The 21,449-nt window shown below is 40.1% G+C and overlaps 1 protein-coding gene across 1 annotated transcript; it reads left to right on the top strand.

The window, feature by feature from the left end:
• Positions 1–6,280: 6,280 nt before the first annotated feature.
• LOC143301103 (ropporin-1-like protein) lies at positions 6,281–21,404 on the top strand. Its single transcript, XM_076615155.1, has 6 exons — positions 6,281–6,396; positions 10,907–11,060; positions 11,817–11,940; positions 15,190–15,351; positions 17,903–18,078; positions 20,742–21,404. The coding sequence occupies exons 2-6, from the start codon at positions 10,924–10,926 to the stop codon at positions 20,806–20,808; spliced, it is 666 nt and encodes a 221-aa protein (XP_076471270.1). The 5' UTR covers positions 6,281–6,396; positions 10,907–10,923; the 3' UTR covers positions 20,809–21,404.
• The last annotated feature ends 45 nt before the right edge of the window (positions 21,405–21,449 follow it).

The following is a 21,449-nucleotide window of genomic DNA, read 5'->3' as shown; positions in this document are numbered from 1 at the left end:
TTGGGTGAAGCTGACACCAGCAGCCACAATCATGCACTGCCTGTTGTTGGAGATGGACCAGTAAATGGCCCGGGAGTTGCTGTCAGCAAATGCATACACACATGATTTACACATGCACCACTCATAATTATGCACACACACACACAGAAAGAAACAAGTACATACACACTGACATACAAACGTGTGCACCATACAGCACATGCACTCACAAACGTGTGTGTGCGCACTCACACACACACACACACACATACACACATACTCAAATGCATGCAAGCAAAGCATATTTACACATACAAAGAAGAATGTTTTTTCAGAATATGTTTATCAGTATGGTGTTTATCAGCTTTCATCACAAAGCCTCCCCACCCCCTCACCCCTTCTACCCCTCCCCATGCCTTACTTGTGCAGATGCACAAACACATGTCCACACACACTGAAACAAAGACATTCAGTGTAACACACTGAACCCCATAAAAACCATACACATATTTCACTTTCCAAGTATGATTATGTCATATCTGTTAATCTATGACATTCTTCATGCGCTGATTGTTTTTCCCCTTTGACTGGCACCATGATCTCACTCACCTGGAATACCTGGATAAAAAAAAAAAAATTCTTGAGGACAGGCAGCAAGCAGTTGTGGAGGGAGCAAGTCTCAAGTCTCCACACTCAGCTCTTTCAAGTCTGGCCTAAAAACCCACCTCTTCCCAAAACAGCCTCCCTTGTCTGCCTCTTCCTTGTCTTTAGTTTCTACAGTTTTAGAGTTATGCATGCGTGCGAATGACTGGTGCGAAAGCGCTTTGATTTGTCTCTGCACAAGATTCAGTGCTATATAAATACCATTATTGACTCACTTGTGTAAACAAAGTGAGTCTATGTTTTAACCCGGTGTTCGGTTGTCTGTGTGTGTCTGTGTGTCCGTGGTAAACTTTAACATTGACATTTTCTCTGCAAATACTTTGTCAGTTGATACCAAATTAGGCATAAAAATAGGAAAAATTCAGTTCTTTCCAGTCATCTTGTTTAAAACAATATTGCACTTCTGGGATGGGCACAAAAAAAAACACAAAAAACAATGTAGCCTAATTATATGCAAACTGCATTTACTGTTATATTTATATTTTTTGTATTCTCTAAACTTGGCACTTTGATCTGATATTCTGACCCAACAACAAGAGCAGTCATTATCATCATTTTTTGTTCAAACAGGAACTTCTTTTGCTAAGCATGGAAGTTTTATTTATTTTGCAAACGTTTTGGTGCAGATAGTAAAAAAGGGAAATTACTCTGTAATTAATGCTAGGGAGTTGATTTGCTTTAAACTGATCTTTCTCATCTTAAACATTACATTTTGAAATTATACTCAATACATAAAAAGCTTGGATTTTTTTTATTTTTTTTAAGTGTATCACAAGTGAGTCTTGAAGGCCTTGCCTCTCTTGTTATTATTATTATATTCCAGTCAACTCAGGTATTCCCCAGGGCTCGGTCCTGGGCCCTTGTCTCTTCCTTCTCTACATCAATAACCTCCCGAAATCCATCAAATCTAAGGCCAGATTATTTGCAGACGACACCATGTGCAACAAAATAATCAAGAAGGAAGCTGACCAGCACACACTCCAAGAAGACCTAGTTTCCCTTTTCATCTGGGAGAAACAGTGGGCCATGCAATTCCACCCGCAAAAGTGCTCCACCTTGAGTGTCAGTAGGAGGAAAAAGATCGCACCAAACTACAAACTCAATGGCCATCCACTGGAAAATGTCAACACCACAACATATCTTGGTGTGAACATCCAAGACGACCTACGCTGGGGATCCCATATCAGTTCTACATATATATATATATATATATACATACACACACACACACACACATGCCCCCCCCCCCCACACACACACACTCACATATATATATATATATATATATATATATACACATACACATATATACATACATATACACATACTTACATACACACATTTTTAATGTAAAATTATCACAGGCAATATCATAGTCTCACATCACATGGGCCCAAAATCACAGCACGATAAAAATATATCACATTTTCCCAAGTCAAATACATGCACCAGGACTCACAGAAGCACACCAGAAATAATCACAAATGCACGCAAATCAACTCCAAGAGCATGTCCAGTGATCAAATCACAGCAAGAATACACAGATGGAAAAGCTCTGCTTAGAAAACACAAATTGAAAAGATGTGTTTTGAGTGCTCTCTTGAATGCGGGTGCTGGGGTGTGATGAATGTGTGAGGGCAGTGAACTCCACTGTTTTGGTGCAACAAAAGAAAAGGAACGTTCATCATAAGTTTTTGTGTGAATTCTTGGAATGGGCAGTGTGCGCATGTCATTTGAAGAACAGAGTTGTCTGGATGGTAAATAGACAGAAAGTAGATCTGAAAGACAGACGGGACAAGAATCGGTGAAGAAATTATGACAGAGGACTGAGAGTTGTGTTGTATTTGTGTTGGAACGGGGAGCCAGTGAAGGGAAGCAAGTTGGGGGAGGCGGGGGGGCGGGGGTGTGTGTGTGATGTGTTGACGTTTCCTGGCCTTGAGTGTGAGTCATGCTGCAAAGTTTTGAACTTTTTGAAGTTTGTCAACATAGTGTTTGGGGCAGCCGGCAAGAAGAGCATTTCCATAATCTAATCTAGATAGGACCAATAAAAAAAACAACCCCCCCCAAAAAAAACAACAAAAAAAAAACAAAAAACCCAATGTCTTTGCGGTTTCTGTGGTTAGATACTGGCGAATGGAACTGATTTGTTGGAGTGCTGCATATGCTGACCTACAAATATGGTTGATGTGTATGTCAGGTGTCTTGTCATCTGAAAGCAAGAAACCTAAATTGCGTGTGGATGCTAAGAAAGGTATGTCTGAGGTTCCTACCAGGATAGATGAAGGCCCGGCTTAGGCAAGTCAGAAAATGAGTGCTTTGAGTGAATGAGAAGTGCTTCTGTCTTATTATCATTTAGTTTGAGTTTGTGATGCATGACTGTAAAGTCTGTATGGTCTGACCTATTTCTGTAGGTTGACATATTCTATAAAGCTGTGTGTTGTCTGCAAAAGATTGGTTGGAAACAGTGACTTTGGATCAGTGTATGAAGAGGTTTGGTGTACATGATGATAGTATGGGACCAAAGACAGAACCCTGTGGAACTCTGAACAAAACAGGTGCTGGATGTGATGAGTGATTATTGATGATGACTGTGTGGATGCGACTTGAAAGATAGCTTTTGACCCAAGAGAGAGCTAATCCAGAAACCCCATAGTAGTAATGAAGGATGTGCAACAAAAGTGTATGGTCTATCGTGTCAAACGCTGTGCTGAGATCTAACCGAGTAAGAACGGAAATATTACCTTGATCTAGTGCCAGGAGTATATCATTAGTGACCTTGAGAAGTGCAGTCTCTGTACTATGTAATGGTTTGTATGCTGATTGGTTAGGTGACAGCAGGGAATGTGAGTTTAGGTATTCAAATAACTGACTCAAAACAACTTTTTCATTGACCTTTGACATAAAAGACAGTTTGATACTGGTCGATGATTTTGTAGAGCATTCTGATCCAGAGAAGGTTTCTTTAGCAGACGTTTTACAACTGTGGCTTTATAACTTGAGGAAAAAGAACCTGACAGAAGACTTTCATTTACTACATGTGTCAAAGTGGGTAAGAGAGTGTCAATGGTGGCATGTGGTTGGTTTTGACTTTAAAATGATCTTTCTAGTTCATCTCCTGTGACAGGATAGAAGCAGTCAAAAACAGAAGAAACTGAACTGGTGGCATGATTCGAACTGATCACTGATAATGCAACAGTAGTCATATGTCGCGAGATGGATTACATTTCTTACCTTTTGACCTTATTCCTATTTCATGTGTCTGTGTGTGGATGGATTTGTATAATGTATAAACTTCGAACGCCTGTTGTTTTTGTGGGCTTGAGTTTCACATAGTGTCATTTCCTGGGTTTTCACGTGCTGGGTTTTTATTTTTCCATTGAGCTGTACTCAGGGCAGCATCAGCTGAATTTTTAAACTGGTTTTTGGAAGGCAGACGCGCGGTAGAGCTCTCAAGAGTAACATCCATGTGGATGTTCTGGGTGTGGCAATAATTATGTATTGCCCAGTTGTGTATAACACCTGTGTGTGTTGAAGTTAGGTTTTCCTGACTAGCCAAGTCCACCAGGGGAACAAGTTGTTCCATGTGAGTAGCCAGTATTTATCTTCAGTTAAACGTTTAAATGTTCTCGTTCCTTTTTGTGTGTGTGAATGCTACATTGGATAAATAGGAAGGGGTCTCTTTCGAAATGATTCTGTAAAGTGTAAAAGTGGTTGGCTAGCTTGTTTGATGTTATACGTGGTTAATTGATTTTCTTGCTGCACTGTATTAAATCATTACTCGTCCTAGTATTATGGGGGATTTTGAGTAAAATTCATTGTTGTAATTTTTCCCGTATTGAAATAGGTCTCGGATAAGTTCATTTCCCAAATAATGGTGGTGGTAGTGCCAGTAGAAGTGGTAGTGGTGGCAGTAGTGGTAGTAGTAGTTATTGTTTTGCATTTGGTTGGGTTTTACATAAACCACTTTTTGGAACTGAGCCGTGTTTGCCAAGTGCAGTGATTAAAGCAGATTTTCTTATTACGTAATTGAATTAAGTCTTAAAATCGTTATGTTTATGCTAGTTTGTGATATTACTGTCATAGTAATATTGGCCTTTTAGGCCTGTTCCTGTTTTTGTTCCTGTACCTGTTCTTGGAATCTTCCCTTCCCGCCTGAGTCCGCTGGGACGACAGACTGGCAGCGTCCCTTCGCCAGACTCCAATAGCGTCCTGGGTTGAGCGTGGACGTTACAGCCCAGCTATTCCCTTTCGTCCCTTTTCCCTTGTTTCCCTTTTCCCCAGCCCAGTTGCGTCCTTTGACCCTTCCCGAACATCACCCGTTCGTCCATCTTCTCATCGTCGTTTATCATCTTGTGTCGAACTTCATCACTCCAGCTTTTCCGCCAGCCCCCTCAACAGTGCCGCTCACCGTTTGCGGTAGGGGTAGGTGGAAGAGGACAAGATTTGTGTTTGTCCCCTCCCCTTCTTTCCCTCACGTTCCCAGAAGGGACATCGACTTTATCATTAGTCATCACTCGGGATCCAAGTTTGTGTGTGTGTGTGTGTGATCATGAGTATGTGTGTGTGTATGTTTGTGTGCGCGTGCATGTGTGTGCTTTGATTGCATGAGGGTTGTATGCCATAGTTTGACAGTATACTTTTTGTTTGGGGTTTTTCTTTATTATTTGTTTGTATTTGCAATTGTTTGTCGTGTAATAAAACTTTATTTACCCTTTCAAGTCCCTGATTCCTTCTGTGTGAGAAGGTAGGTCCCGTCCCAGGAGGGTCGGGGCGCGACATCATATGATCAAGTTCTTGTCCGATGTCAGTGACTTTCTTTTAAAAAAATAGTCTGAAAACACTTGAGGTTGCTGATGAATGGTGTACAAAGTGGGAAGAGATGATTTAACATTGCCAGTCAACTTTCCACAGACCCCCACCCCACCCCCCACAAACCCTCCCACCCCCCACCTGCTAGCAAGCCTACCCACCCCTACTTTTTTTCCCCCTCTGGTAAGAAGTGTTGTAGAAGGCTAGGGCTGTACCGGTTGGGTGTATTCCCGGGGTCCGCTACGGTAGCCGGATTGTCCAAGCTGGAGATGCGAACACACCAGCGGATCTCCCCTGTCAGTTAATAATAATAATAATAATGTACATTTATATAGCGCCCTTTCTCACTAAGAGTTGAGGGCGCTTTACATTAAAAATATTACAAGTAACATAAAACATTCATGACCACTCTTTCTCAAAAACCTCTCCCCCCACTCACACTCTCCCTTTCCCACTGTATACATACACCAGTCCAAAGTGAGCTGACATGGGTGGTGTTGGAGAAAAGGAAGCTGAGAGTACTTATAGATAGGTTTTAAAGAGATGAGTCTTTAGTGATGAGCGAAGAGCAGAAATAGAATCAGATGCTCGGATATGATGAGGAAGGTTGTTCCAGATGTGAGGAGCAGCAAAGATGAAAGAACGTTCACCATAAGTTCTTGTATTGACATGAAGTTTCAAAGGTAATAGTACATCCCTCAGTGGCCCAGCTGGATTGCGCCCAACAGCAACCTCCCACAACACGACAGTTTCATCAACATACTTATGTTGGTAGTCAAGTGGAAGAAGAAGAAGAAAGAATCGAAAGTAGACCTGGAATCTGAATGTCGAAAGTTTGACCGGAAACGGGTTTGTTTCGTTATCTGCGGCTGCGTAGTTGTTGCCACGAACAACCGTTTTTCAACAGCCAGCGGATAGCTGAAGATCAAGCACAGAATTTGACAGGTAGTTTCCGCTTTGTATAGCCGAGTTTGGCAAAGCAGATGTATACAGTTTGAATGTGTGTTCTTCGTTTAATTCATATTGAAACTTAACTTAAATTGTGCTGTACCCGAGGAAATTTTTAGTGATAAATTTCCATCAACGACATCGTCTGGGCAAAATGTCTCGACATGCTTCATTAGGCCTAGTCATTGTCATGTCCAGTCTCCGACTAATAACAGGGGCATACAAGGGGGCACTGTCGTGAAAAAAGCATAATATACATCTCAAGAATTTATATGTGATCCCCGCTATAGTTTAAAGCGTCGGTACGAGAAAAGAAATGAAAGTTTATGTAATGTCAAAGTGATGGACTCGCGATGGGGGGAGGTTGATGGAGGTTGATGTTCTTGGTACCATATGTGTTTAGTGTTGCGTAGAAAAGTAGCCCAGATCTGTCAGACTTGATTCATTTAAATGAAATTAGAAATGACAGCCCATGTGTGGATGAGGAATAGAGTGGTATTCTCCAGACAGTATTTAAAAAAAAAAGTTTAACTTTGATTTAATAGAGATGTATAAAATGACTCATGGATTATATGACAGAACTATAAACTCTTTGTTTACATTGAATGAGAACAGTGCCACAAGAGGCCATTCCTACAAACTAGTAAAAGTTTCAGTAAAAACTTCCAGATTTGCACATTTCTTTACTAACAGAGTAACAAATGTTTGGAATAATTTGTCACAAGACGTTGTTTCCGCAGAAACAGTGAATACATTTAAAAATTATCTTGATATTCATTTAAAAAATTTTAAATACAAAACTCATTTACATATTTATTGATTTTTCAAGCATTGCTCACTCAATGTGCGCCTGGCTCTTTTTAATATGCCTAGCCTTGAGTTTAGAAGATTAAGATCCTTGCACCACCTCTTCATTGTTTACTATGGCTAACTACGATAAAACTCGAGGGCACAACTTCAAAACAAAACTAATTTCGTAACTAACCAGTTCCGCAAGTTCTTTACTAACCGTATCATAAATCTGTGGAATAACCTTTCCTATGACACCATCAGTGCACCATCGGTAAACGCCTTCAAAAATCACATTGACAAAAAGTTTAAGAACCATGTATTTTCCACAGAGTTAAATCTTTACTGAGCTGTAGATAAATATAGTATACACTATGCCAGATTTAAACAAGGGTTTGTTCACAACAAGTGATCCAAAAGCACATAAATGGACACTGATTACGAGGGCAAAAGGCTTTTAGCCTATAGCCAAACATTTCTGTGATTCTGTGATTCTGTGAATGTTGAAAAATGCACCAGACATATGTGGGGACTCTCTTTCTTCCCCACTTCAAGCGGGCAAAAGGCCTTGTCAGGCCTGCACGCCTTGATATTGATATAACTTTTCAGTATCCAGTGATACATAGTTTAGTAGTAGTAGTAGTACTAGTAGTAATGTAGGGACTGGCATTTGACTGCATAGGCCTCACAGCCTTTTTTATGCCTCCTTCAATATCAGTCTCCTTTTATTTGTGGGATACATATATGTTCTCTTTTACATGTACTGTAAATCACTGGTCAGAGTCAATTAATTTTTCTTTTAAATTGATGTTCATGTCAAGGAGATTTTTGAACACATAATTAAAAAATACTTGGTAAAGGAATATTAAGAACTCTACTCTGGACAACTATGCTTTGTAATACTAATATAAATAATAAGCTTGTAGTTGTTGCTGGGACAGTTATTATATCAGTAAACTTCAGGCCTAAGTTTGTATGTCAATTGTCATGGCATGTCGCAGATTGGACATTTTTGCAATTAACTCATGAGGAATAGTTTTTGCCAAATCTGAAATATGCAGTGGTAATGTCTTGAATGTGACAGTCAGTTGGGAAATTCGAAATAAGCTGGATAAAACCAAGACCTGAAAATTTACTGGAGTTCAGTTCAGAGTCAAGGTTTGTAGTCTTGGAGAAGTGTAAAATGAAATAAAAACTATAGGATCAGGATCAGGATCAGCATTTGGGGCATTGTTATATATACAGTTAACTTAGCAATTTTGGCTTTTTATGCCCCTTCAGATTTTACTTCTTTTTGTTGTTGGTCCGGTCATTGACTAGCTAATTCATTTTATCCATCAAAGTCGTATTTCGTTTTTGTCAATAACTCATGTTTATCTATGACATTCTTAACAGTATTTATACCAGGTGCACGTTTAATATTGTTTGTTAGTTTGTTCCAATAATTTGTTACTCTGTTACTAAACAGTAATGTAAACTTTCATAAATTTGTTCTAGAATATTGTTTAAATATTTTGTCTGTACTGTTTCTTGTACTGTCTACCTTTGGAGTACAAAAAAGCATGCTTTGTTTACATTGTCAGACCCTTTAAATATTTTGTACATCTGTATCAAGTCCCCTCTTACTCTTCATGGTTTAAGTGATGGTAGTTGTAAGTACTTTAATCTTTCTTAATGTGAATAATCGTTTATGATACAGATCAGCTTTGCTCTTCTTTGAACCTGTTTTATGGCTTGTGACTGCTTTATTTGCGTTGGGTACCATAGAGTGTTTCCATATTCTAGGATAGGTCTAACTAATGTTTTATATAACCATAAAAAAGTAACCTAATCTATAAATGTAAATGCTCTTTTTATTATTCCAATCATTCTGTTTGCTTTGTTTATATGTTTTGTGGTAAACTCGTCAAATGACCCATGGTGTCCTGAACAAAATCAAAACTCTCATATGAATAAATAAAACTATGCCAGTTATGTTACAACTCTCCAGTTAGTCATGATATTCTTTGAAAATTTATGGGTCAGGAAAAACAACTCTTGTTCTCGCCCATGGTGCACTCATCAGTCCACCCCATATGCCCAAAATTTGTAACTGAATTTGTGCTTTGTCCATCACTTATTGGTATGTGAAATGGCATTATACATTCAACAATGATGTGTGTGTGTGTGTGTGTGTGTGTGTGTGCGCGCGCAAGTGTTTGTTGTGTGTGTGTGTGTGTGTGTGTGTGTGTGTATGTGACTGTATGTGACGATATATAGAGACCATGTGCTAATGTTGCTGTCATGATGCACATGGAAAAGAACATAGCCATAACTAAACTTTATTCTGCTGTGAAGAAACACAGAACTGATTTATGCCGACTGCTCTAGATAGTGAATGTTCACATTCTGGTCCAGTTAACATAAAGGAAAACAGAAGAAACAAAAACAAAGCAGTAGAAAGACATCACATATATCAAAGACATCCTCAGCCAAGGAGACTGGCTGGGTAGTAAAAATCAAAACTGGCTTTGTAATCCGCCTCAGTTTCCGATACACAAGCAACTGTGCCCCGTATCTCATTTCATTTCTCAGTTCGGTACAAGTTTTGAATTTCTTTTGTCTGTCTGCTGTATGTCGAACTGCAGAGAAACAACAGTGATGATTTCATTTACATTTTTCAGAGTTTGAAACTGCTTTCATGTTTGTTTTGCAGGAGAATAAACGAAATCTAGAATTCTAGTATCTACTGAAGCCCTTTTAACAAGACTGATTTTACGAAAAATTAATAATTGACCAACTGGCTGCCATATCGACAGGTCATTTGAAAATTGTAGGCATCAATGACTGATGACCAACATGAAACCTAAACCCAGTATACGTTTTATAGAGAAGTACTAGTAAAGGGGCTGACTTGCTTGTTCACCTTACATTTCTCTTTGATTGGGTTTGCATAAACTGAATTTTATTGATGATTAGTCATGTATGTTGAAAAAATAGGTTCTTGAAAATTTGATTGGTGTCCACGCAGGAGATAAAAGAAATATGTTAGTAGTTGGTGCAGTTTTAAAGTCTAGTGCGTTCCAGTGGTTAGAAAAAAAGAATATATTGACATTTTTTTTGTTTGACAGTGCTAAATATAGCATTTACCTCCTTGATTCTGAGATTTTTCACAAGTTGATGGATGGATTAAATCTCACAAAATTGTCTTCTGTAGCTTTGAATATTTTGTAAACCTGCCTTAACAAGGTTTCCCCTTATTTGCTGTCTTTTTGAGGAATGCAGGTGAACAGTCCTAATTTTTCTCGGTAGCTCATTCCTCACATTCTTTAACCATAATGGTCACTTTCCTTTGTACCCTGTCAACACTTAAATAAAATGTCTTTTCAGATATATGAGAACATATGTAGGTCAGGTGATAGGAGTTTGTCAAATGCTTGACCAAAATCCTTTTTCTTTTTCTTTTTTTTTGTGTGTTTTTTTGTTTGTTTTTGTTTGGCCCATGTGTGTGTTTTGGTTGTCTATGTGTAAGTGGGAAAAGTGGGAAAGTATATGTGTTTGTTGGTGGTAAACTGTAACAAATTCTGTTTCTGTGGAAATACTTTGTTGACCCCAAATTTTATTTAAAAATGCAGAAAAAGATCAGCTCTTTCCACACACATTCTAATCATAATAATAATAACGACGCACACTCAGAAACTGAACATTTCTTCAGTGGAAGTTGTTGCTTTTGTTGCAGAGGTATCACCTACCACCATGCCGACCAATCCTGATGAACCCTATTACTGCTCTCAGCAGATCAACATCCCTCCGGAGTTGATGGACATTCTGAAGCAGTTCACAAAGGCAGCCATTCGCACACAGCCCAAGGACGTCTTGGCATGGTCCGCTGCGTAAGTCTCAGGCTCCTTTAATTAAATGGAGGGTGGTTTAGAGAAAGTACACTGTTTAAGTGGATGGCGAGTGCATTAGCCAAGTGGTTAGATCTCTAAGACTTCCAATCCTAGGGTCCTTGGTTCTAATCCTAGCTGTATCTGGTGGGTTGAAGGTGGAGGATTTTCTGATCTCCCAGGTCACCACCATGACTTGCTAGTGCCAGAACCCCCTTCATGCAAATATATATAGATACATGCAGAACATTGAAAAAAAAAAAAACCCTAAAAAAAAAACCACCCGCAAGTAATCTATGTCAGTGCTCAGTGGATAATATATAAAACACAAACATGCCCAGCATGTGTGCCCCTGAAAATGGGAATATGATTGCCTAAATGGTGGGGTAAAATTGTCCCAACTTGTAAAAGCCCACTTATTGATCTTTACAGCCCACTGAAAAACAACACGCACACACAAAAAAAGTGTATTGCATGGGTTCTTGAATAGATATTTTAAAGGGAAAATGAGTACCCCCACACACCCCACCACTACCCCCGTCATCTCCACTCTGAGCTACTGATGCTGATGTTGGGATGCAAGCCCAATGCCAACAGACTGAAAGTGCAAGGCTCTGTCTAGCCTAGATCAGCAGTCACACCCACCATTTTTGGGGTAGATTTGTGATGTTTCCTTGGTGTGAATGCATTATTGATAATGGTTTGGTCAAGTGGCTGATGCTAAGTGCCTATGACCTGTTCTCTTTCCATCACCACCAGTTATTTTCGAGCCATGGCCAAGGGGGAAATGCCACCGGTGAAGGAGAGGCTGGAGATGCCTGTGGCCACACAGAAAACAGACACCGGTCTGACACCTGGTATCCTCAAGGTGCTCAACAAACAGGTCAGCATTTACAAGTGAAACACTCTACCTTTGTGTGCTTGATTTGTGCAGGCTCATCGTATGTCTCCAGTGATCACCATCGATTATTTAACCCCTAGTACAGGTTTTGCCATTTAAAAAAAATTCAGTATAGCTTATCTTGACTCTGTTGTCATTGCTTAGCTTGTGTGACTTGTTACCATGTCTTTCTTAAAAATTTTTATTGTTTACTTTTTTTTTTTTTTCATGATTTTTTGTTTTGTTTTTGTTTTTGTTTTGTGCATGATTTCAACAGTGAATGTTTGCCAAAAAGCAGGTCATTTTCTCAACTCAAAGTAACCTCAGAACAGCTTCTGTGCTGATAACATTTGGCATTGATAGCTGAAGCACTTTGTACAGGATATGGTTACACACGTGGGATATAATCTTGTCAGTCTGATGCTTCTTGACATTACTTCACACTTTTCTAAAAATGACCTCCATTTTCCTGAGTGTGCATGCTGGCTGTTTTCATAATACTGTTACCCACCAAATGTGCCCTGGGATCTATAACATGCATATTATTTTGATCATCTCCTGGCCAGCCATCAGACCCATCTGAAGTGGCCATTTTGTACCAGTGCTACACACACCTCATTTGGATAGGACTATTTTTCATATGTGTGTTCTTTTTGATGAATCTGAACTTAACCTGTCCACTGCCAGGGAAGCATAACTTCTGCTGCAGGGCCTCTGCCATGAAATTTTCAGTGAAGATGGGCATGTTTAAAAGAATCTACAGGCTACATATTTTGTTTAAAGGTAAAGGTATGCAAACGATAATTTTTTTTCTGAATGAGCTTTCTGTTTTAGCGCATTTTGAAATGTATACAGTATATAGATTCAGATTTTGAGCTGATTAAACAATGCAGTATATTTTAGCCATGTAATTTAATGTTTCTTGATACTTAAAACAAAGGGATATCATTGTGAATTTTTCAGCAAAAACAAAACAACTGAATAGCTATATCATAGTACATTTTTCAACAACAACAACAAAAGATTAACAACACAAATAAGCATGCCAATATAGAAAACCCACCAAAATGAAGGCCTTGTATCTAAGATGTAACTGAACGAAAATAACAATCAAAACAGTCTAAGATTACACACATGTTGGAACAATTCCAAAATGTGTGCTATCATCAAGGTCCCCAAACCCCTCTTCCTCCTCCTCTCCCTCCTTCCTCCACTTCCTTTGTTGTTCTTGTGGTACTTGCTTTTTCCCAGGCTTGTGATTGCCTACTCTTTTGTGTCAGTCTCAGAACAGTCAGTGTCTGCAGTATAATCTGGGTCATCGTAACCATCTTTGCTTGCCTGAAGTCGACCGAGATTGCTCGTTGCCGTCTGCTGTGTCTTTGCTATTTGCGCGCTGACTGGGCTGGCAGTTGGTCAACACTTTGAGCCACAGATCACACCGTATACTAGATTAGGTCTGTGTTTATGTTTATTCATGATTGAAATAAGTCTTCCTCTGGGCTGGACAACAGTTATGACGCTATTTCCCCCCCCCCCCCCTGTGGGGATGCTGGGGGTCTTTCAGTATAAATAGCATCCCCGCCTTCTGGAAATTCTATGCTAGAAATTTCCTCTTTTCTTTCACTCTCTTTGTTTCTGCCTTTTTTCTTTCTTCACTGTTGTCTTCTTTTTCTGCCTTCCCAGTCCATCCCCCCCCCCCTTTTTTTTTTTTCAAGCGATCCTTTACACTTTTTTTTTCTCTTTTCTGCAGTCTGTGATGTAGTATCTGTGCTGTTTTGCTTTGGTGACTAGGTAGTGAGATGTAAACACTGGAATAGGCACTAGCTGTCCATTCTGCAGTGTTATTTGTCTGAATGGCCTTTTCTATGTATTTTTTGTTTGGCTTTGAAGTATCATGTTTTCCATTTCTATGATTTAAAAAAAAAAAAAAATCTGGGGATGAAAAATTAAGTGGAACGGCTGGCGTCCTCAGCATGGCCTAGTCTTATTTGCCATAAGGAGCTAAATGGTTGGGATAATGTGTCATGAACTTTGTTTTCTGGGTTTGTCTTAGTGTATTTTGTTTGTAAATGTGACAGTTTTGTGTTGATGTGGTTGAGCATTTCTATGGGTTGACAGTCCTGATATGGCCCTGTGCGGTCGGCTGGACTATCAGTAACACGAACAAGAACCTGATGCTATTTCTGATTCTGGCTGAAGGAAAATTCAGAAAAGTCTGATGAAGTTCAGCTAGGCAGTATGGCTGCAACTACGAGGGTCATTCAATAAATAAGGTGAATTTTTCGGTATAAGGACTTCTAATACAGATAGAAGCTTACTTTTAAAAAAAATTTTTCAACGTAGTCTCCCAGCACTGTCACACACTTTTCCCATCTGTGCACAAGCTTCTGTATTCCCTCAGCGTAAAAATCTTTGGACTGATGTCTCAGCCAGTCGCTCACAACACTTTTGACTTCATTGTCACTTTCAAACTTCGTGCCTCTCGTGAACGCTTTCAAGGGACCAAACAGGTGAAAGTCTGAAGGGGCAAGGTCTGGGCTGTAAGGGGGATGAGGGAGCAGTTCCCAGCCCAGCTCGTTGATGGTCTGCACCGTTCGGGCTGCTGTGTGAGGCCTTGCATCTTTGGCACCCACCGGCAGCTGACCTTCGAGTAGCCAAGGTCATCATGGACAATTTTGTGTGCTGTCCCAACAGATAAGCTCAAAGTCCTTGCAATGTCATCCACTGTCACCCTTCTGTCAGACTGAATGAGGACATTGACTGATTCGATCACCTCAGGAGACCTCACTTCTGTAGGCCTTCCAGGCGTGTCTTCATCCTCAACACTGCTCCATCCTTCTTTAAACAGTTTAGCCCACTTGTAGACATTTTTTCGGCTGAAACATGTGGCACCATACACAGTTGACATTCTCCTATGAATTTCAACTGGTTTGCACCCTTCAGCAACCAAAAACTTGATAACTGACCGCTGTTCAATCCTGGAGCATGCTTCTTGGTCGGCCATCTTTGTTAATTGCCAAAACTCTCAAAGTTTTTTTTAATCTGCAAAACAAATTAAATCCATGTGAAAAAGAAGAAAAAGAAAAAAAAAGAAAAAAAAGTAAGCTTCTATCTGTATTAGAAGTCCTTATACCGAAAAATTCACCTTATTTATTGAATGACCCTCGTACATTGTGAAGGCAGCGAAAAGGTTAAATATTACGGAAAAAAAGACAGACCAGAGTCATCCCTTCCATTTTGTTTTTGCTGCAGCTGGGACCAAAGAAGACGGTGGATCTGAGCTTGATTGAAGATAAATGGCTGGACCTGGCCCTGACCAAAGAACAGTTTGATGACCTGGTTCGTGTCGGGAGCTTCAGTGGTCAGGTGGAATGGAACAGGTTCTTCGCTCTGGCAGCCTCAGCCTTGGGAGATGTAAGTTCCTTGTTCTTATATATCCATACAGAGCAGCTCTTGATAAGTACAATGAATGGATTTGAGAAGCTTATTTGTTTCATGTTTTATGTGTTAACCTCTACAGTGCCCCATTATGTAAGTGCGTGTATATATATATCTTTTTATCAGCAAAAATGCTTCACTCTTTGCCCAGTGACATACATATACACCCACATCATTTAAGGATTTTTCACAGTTACATTTTAAAGTTGAGATGTCGATGTAGCCACCAGTCAGAAAGCTTGATATGTCTACTTTGATTATCTGTGAGTAACAGCCAGTCACACTCTGTATGGTAATTACTGGATGTTATTGTCAGCACCCCTCAGAAAATTTCAAGAAGGCTGATGACAAAACACAATCTGGCTGTAGTGGCATGGAACGGCAGCATGTTGCAAACAGCCTTTGTCATTTTGTCGCCCAAGATGTTGCATAAGCTTTACAAGTCACTGAGGTTGTATTTAGTCAAAGCTTGTGGTGTCAAAATTTTGTCAGATGGTTCCCTCGATGCGAGTGTGAGTAAAGAGAGGGTGGGGGTAATTATAGAGCTAGATGTTGCAATAAAAGGAGAGTGAGTGAGTGGACAGGAAGCCAAGAGTAACACTCACTGACCCAGACTTGGCCTGGAAGACTACCCATTCCCTTCTTCAGTGCAGCGAGGGAGAAATTGATGGAGGGAGTGGAACAGTGTCATGCTGGAACAATGTTGTGCATTGCATGAATCACTGGAGAAGTGTGTGGTTTTTGAAAATCACTGGCAGTTGATCAAAGAAGGGGATCAAATGTTGCCGCAGGTGAAATTCTGAACAGTACTCACACCCCACCCCTTCCTGCATTGTGTGCCAACTGGGTCACTGATAACCTCTTGGAGAGTCTCTGAAAGTGAGCATGAGGTGAGTGGGTGTGGCACAGGCAGGCGTGGCACGTTAAGGACGTGTGTGTGAGATTTCTATTTCTCTTTTAATGAAAAGAAACAGTTTGCTGACTACATTTCTGCTTCAGTTGCCAATACCAAAACTTGGATTATAATTCATGACTCCATGTGTACATAAGGGATGGCAACATATTTTAGTTTTAAGATGTTTCATAGGTCCATTTCAGTTGTTTTAAGTAACATTAAACAACTATAATCATATTTTCAGAATGAATGTGAAATTTGTTTTCCCCATTCATGGTTCTCTCATTGCTAACCAGTGTGTTATGTAAGCTTCAAACTATCTTAAATGCATAGTCTGTTCATTTTCCTTTCAGAAAAGTATGGGTTATTCATTCTTTCTTGCAGTAGTTTGCGTGCTAGAATTTTTTTTTTTTTTTTAACCCTTTGCAACCAAAAAAACACCTGGCAAATATGAAGCACAAGCCAAAATAATGCCTGGTACTGAAGAGGTCAAGAGTGTAGTTAAGAACCCTATTCATTGGCCCACAATAGCAAAATAATATTTTGGTTTTTTTTGGTCAGATTTCCATGTAGATTACTTTGTCACCCAAAATTCCTTTGTGTGAAACTGAGGCTGCTGTCTTCAAGGATAGTGTGGTGCCAGAGTGCAAGTTAAAGTTAAAAAGGTCAGAGCAACTTCACTGGTGAATTTTATCAGTAATTTAACTTGTGAGTAGAATCTATATTATGGTATATATGTTATAATGTTTTTGTGAGCATGGAGCTTCTTGAAAATTCTGTTTCAGAACTGACCATGTTGCTATGGGTTTGATGCTTTAAAAAAATTTTGTTTTTACTCATCGGTGCTTTTTGTCATCGTAACAAAAGTTGCTCTGTCCTATAGGGTTAAATGAGCTCAAGATCATGGAGTATTAATTTCTGTTAACAGGGCTTTTAGCTTCAGTTATTTATTTATTCATTCACTGTTGGGATGCACATTTAAAAGCGCCAATGACTGTAAGTCTTCATGTTTTGATCTGTTTTTAAAATTACAAATACAGGTTTAAAAAAAAAAAAGTTGAAGACTATGAAATCAAATGGAAAATTGCAGGTCAAAATTACTGTGGAAGGAAGGTGACATAATGGTGTCAATAATTATTATGAAGCATTGACCAGTGCACCATGGTGCATACACTCCTGCAAATATCCTTCCATTCAAGATCGTTTTCTGTGTGATACTTTTTTTTAAAATTATTTTTTTTTAACTTTCTTCCTAATCATGCAGTTTTTCTTTCAGATGAATATATTTTTTTCTTCAGAAAAAGCGCCTTTTCAACCTGCCTATCGAGCCAGTTTTTCTGTTGACCCGTTAGTTCATATAATGCATACCCATCCGCTAATTGTCTTCAGTTCTCCTTTTTTTTCTTCCTTCCATTTTCCAAGAATGTGATGCTGTTTTTTTTTTTTTTTTTTTAGCATTTGTGTTTTTCTTTTATCTCCTTTTTGAAAAAATTCATCACATGATAATTAAATGAGATGGTAATATGTAAGCGGTATTTGTGAGAACAGATAAAGTATATAAATATTAACAAGTGATCCATCCCCACCAAATAAGTAAACTGAGGAACAGCGCTCTTCTCTGTTTGGTGATAGAACATCACAGATGCCATGAAGGTGATATGCGAGATCCTGACAGCAGACCCAGACGGTGGGGCGGCCCGCATCCCATTCCCGCTATTCAAAGACCTGTATCAGTACCTGGCCCAGATTGATGGGGAGATCTCGCCCCAGCAAGTCAGTGATGTCATCAACCACCTCCAGTATGACGTGTAAGTCAGCATGGATACACTGGTTATGTTTTTTTTTTTTTTTTGTTGTGCATTATAGTTCTGTTTTTTTTTTCATCACAACAGATTTCTCTGTGTGAAATTTGGACTGCTCTCCCAGCTGAGAGCATGTCGTCAAAGTGCAGTGCAACCCACATTGTAAGTGTATTATGTTTTACAATCAAAGTGGATTTTCCTACAAAATTGTGCCAGGCACAGCCCCTGTGTTGCTGTGGGTTCCTTTCCTTGTGTTTTGTGCATGCTGCACTGGGGTTTATCGTCTTATCTGTGCTGCTGAATATAGGTCATGGATGAATGGACTGACATTGATATTTGGATGGGTAGAATGACGCAGGTACTAAGATGGAGGCCAGGTGGCTGCACAGGCAGAGAAGCAGTGTTCCTTAAATACTTGAATCAAGCTGGATGGAGGATGCTGTGGATGACTGGCTGTACCGGTAGTCTGAAGAGAATGTGGATTGACAAAGGTTCTTGGATGGCATGGTGGATGGATAGTTTTTGGTACTTGGAGATGGGTCAGAATGGATAGATTGCAATGGCCACTTAGTTGTCTCATTCTAATCATTCGATGAGACGATAAACTGAGGTCCTGTGTGCAGCATGCACTTAGCACATGTAAAAGAACCCACAGCAACAAAAGGGTTGTTCCTGGCAAAATTCTGTAGAAAAATCCACTTCCATAGGAAAAACAAATAAAACTGCACACAGGAAAAAATACAAAAAAATGGGTGCCGCTGTAGTGTAGCGATGCACTGTCTCTGGGGAGAGCCGCCTGAATTTCACACAGAGAAATCTGTTGTGATAAAAAGAAATACAAATACAAAATATGGATTGATAAGGGTACTTGGAAATGTATAAGGCAGATGCATAGGTAAACAGTAAAGATTGGATGGATTAATACAGATTGGGTAAAGATGGATAGGTAGATGGAAGATGGAAGGGTTGATATACAACCACCATGAGTACATTTGCTTTATATTGTGAGGATTTGTTATCTATCATTGTGAAGCAGTGGTGTGTCTTGGCTCCAGTGTTCTGCAACTTCTTTATCACATGTGGCCTCAGCCGTGCTGTAAGAGACAAAGATGGCGTGTGTATGAAGTATAGAACAAAATTAATGGGTCCCTATTCAACTTCTGCTGCTAGAGCACTAAAAAAGACCTTGGTGAAGTTCACACTAGAGGCTCTCATTGCTAATGACTGTGCCAAGTGCATTGGGTTACGCTGCTGGTCAGGCATCTGCTTTGCAGATGTGGTGTAGCATACACAGATGTGTCTGAACACAGTGATGCCTCCTTGAATAACTGAACTGTGTCTTGATGGCACTGAAAGTGTAATGACAATGATCTGGAAGATCATTATTGTCAAATTTGCTGAAGCAACCTGGCTCTTTCGTCTCACCATCTGCCTTGGCAAAACTGAAGTTCTGCTCCATTCTGTCCTGCAATCTGCAGCCCCTCTTATTTTCACTGAGGGAACAGAATTGAAGACTGCAGAAGAGTTCAAATACCTGGGCAGTACCATCTACAGTTCCTTTGACAAGATCAACACTAGGATCAGCAAAGCAAGCCAAGCTCTTGGTAGACTGAGATCCCGAGTACTGAACCAGCACAATGTCCAACTTTTAACCAAGCTTATAAGTGTACAAGACGGGTTAATTTCACCCTACTCTATGGTTCTGAGACCTGGACTTTGTACAGAAGACACAAGGCTTCTTGAGCACTTCCACATGCACAGACTGCTCACAGTGCTTGGCATTCATAAGGTGGCAGGACAAGGTCACTAACCCAGACATCCTCCACGGGGCAGAGACTACAAGCATCAAAGCCCTCATCCTGAAAGCCTGGCATCATTGGGCAGGCCACATCCGAAAGGATGACTCTGGAATCCCTAAGCAGCTCCTCAATGCTTCAGGGTGAACTCTGCGTAGACAAAAAGTGAGGAAGGCCCCCAAAATAACTGTACAAAGGTCAACATTGTGCATGCTGGAATCCCCCCCCCCCCCAAGGCAGTTAGAGGAGCGTGCACAGGGCAGGACCAGCTGACATGCTCTGACAAAGCAAGCGCAGGACAGCTTTGGGAAGACTGCCTTTAAACAGTGCTGAAACCACAAGAAGATGAAGACAGCAGCAGCAACGCCAAAGAGTCTGGACAGTTTCCCTGCTCTTACTATGGACGCCTGTGCAGATCCAAACTGGGACTCCATAGTCACATGCGCATCCACACCAAATGATAATGACTGATGTGCACAGATGTCAATAACTGATGACAGACTGCCAAGATGCACGCATGTTGTGCATGCAAGTGTAAATACAACTTTAAATGGTCATGTGTACAAGCTGTCCAGATATACTTTCTTGCATGCCTGAGGAAAGCACAAGAGCATTCACCTTCAAAAATTACAAACATGCACTTTATTTGTTGGTGCTTTAACAAGACAACTGGTAAGTGGAATGTTTTCTAATTTGCTCATATGAGGTTGAGTGCATCTTGTAGCAGCGTTTGCGTGTGTATCTCTTAAATGTGATCACTTCTCCATCAGAGCAAGGGTACCTAGAGAAGACATGTCAGTCAGTGTGCATGGTGTCATGCACTCCAGTGACGTGAATGCTGGCGTCGTCCTTGAAGATTGCTCTGTTTGCCAGGGACAAGCAAGAGGGCTATGTGATGCCTCGCAACTTCTACTGCCCCAACTGTCCAAAGCTGTCCTGAGTCCTCCTGCTCTCCCCCTTGGCTTCATCACCATGCATCCATCACCTCACCTGCCTTCATTGCCATCCTCTGTCTTCTGCCATCATGTAACAGTTTTCATCCACAAACACCCCCCCCCACACACACACACCCAAGTGTAAAACATAAGAAGGTGAACCTAACAGTTTAAGGTATTAAAAAAAAAAAAAAGTAAACTGGAACATAAATGTGAAAAGAAATGTAATGTGTTGTGCACATGTGTGGGCGTGAGAGAGAGAGAGAGAGAGAGAGATATGCTAGAGATTTACTTCAGCGCTGGCTGACAATTTCAGAGGCCTTTGACGATTTGATATTTTTTGTGTAAGTGTTCTTCAAAGCTGTAGTTTGTCTTTTATTTTCCTTCACTGCTTTCTTTCAAAGCCCTTTAAAATAATTTTTATTTTGCACACTTTACACAAAGGTATTGTCCAGCTGTACATTTACAGTCCATCCAGTCTGGGTCTCCACGGACTTCGAACAAAGCAACGATTCCCCCCCACACCCCCGGTTCCTGTTAAAACTAATTTTATAAAGCTGTACAAACAAACTGAAATGGTATTAAAAAATGGGAAAATTAATTTTTTTGTGATTTGCCTGTTGATTTGAAAATGTGAGCATGCAAG

The sequence above is a fragment of the Babylonia areolata genome, chromosome 27, assembly GCF_041734735.1.
Source record: "Babylonia areolata isolate BAREFJ2019XMU chromosome 27, ASM4173473v1, whole genome shotgun sequence".
In the NCBI taxonomy this organism is placed as follows: Eukaryota; Metazoa; Mollusca; class Gastropoda; order Neogastropoda; family Buccinidae; genus Babylonia; species Babylonia areolata.
This window is presented reverse-complemented; position numbering and strand designations above follow the sequence as displayed.

What these genes read in the sequence shown, in the direction of transcription:
- LOC143301103 (XM_076615155.1), top strand. Translation starts at nt 10,924, where the DNA reads ATGCCGACCAATCCTGATGAACCCTATTACTGCTCTCAGCAGATCAAC. An exon ending in CAGCCTCAGCCTTGGGAGAT is followed by an intron (nt 15,352 to 17,902) that starts GTAAGTTCCTTG and finishes GTTTGGTGATAG; the next exon opens with AACATCACAGATGCCATGAA. An exon ending in AACCACCTCCAGTATGACGT is followed by an intron (nt 18,079 to 20,741) that starts GTAAGTCAGCAT and finishes TCTGTTTGCCAG; the next exon opens with GGACAAGCAAGAGGGCTATG.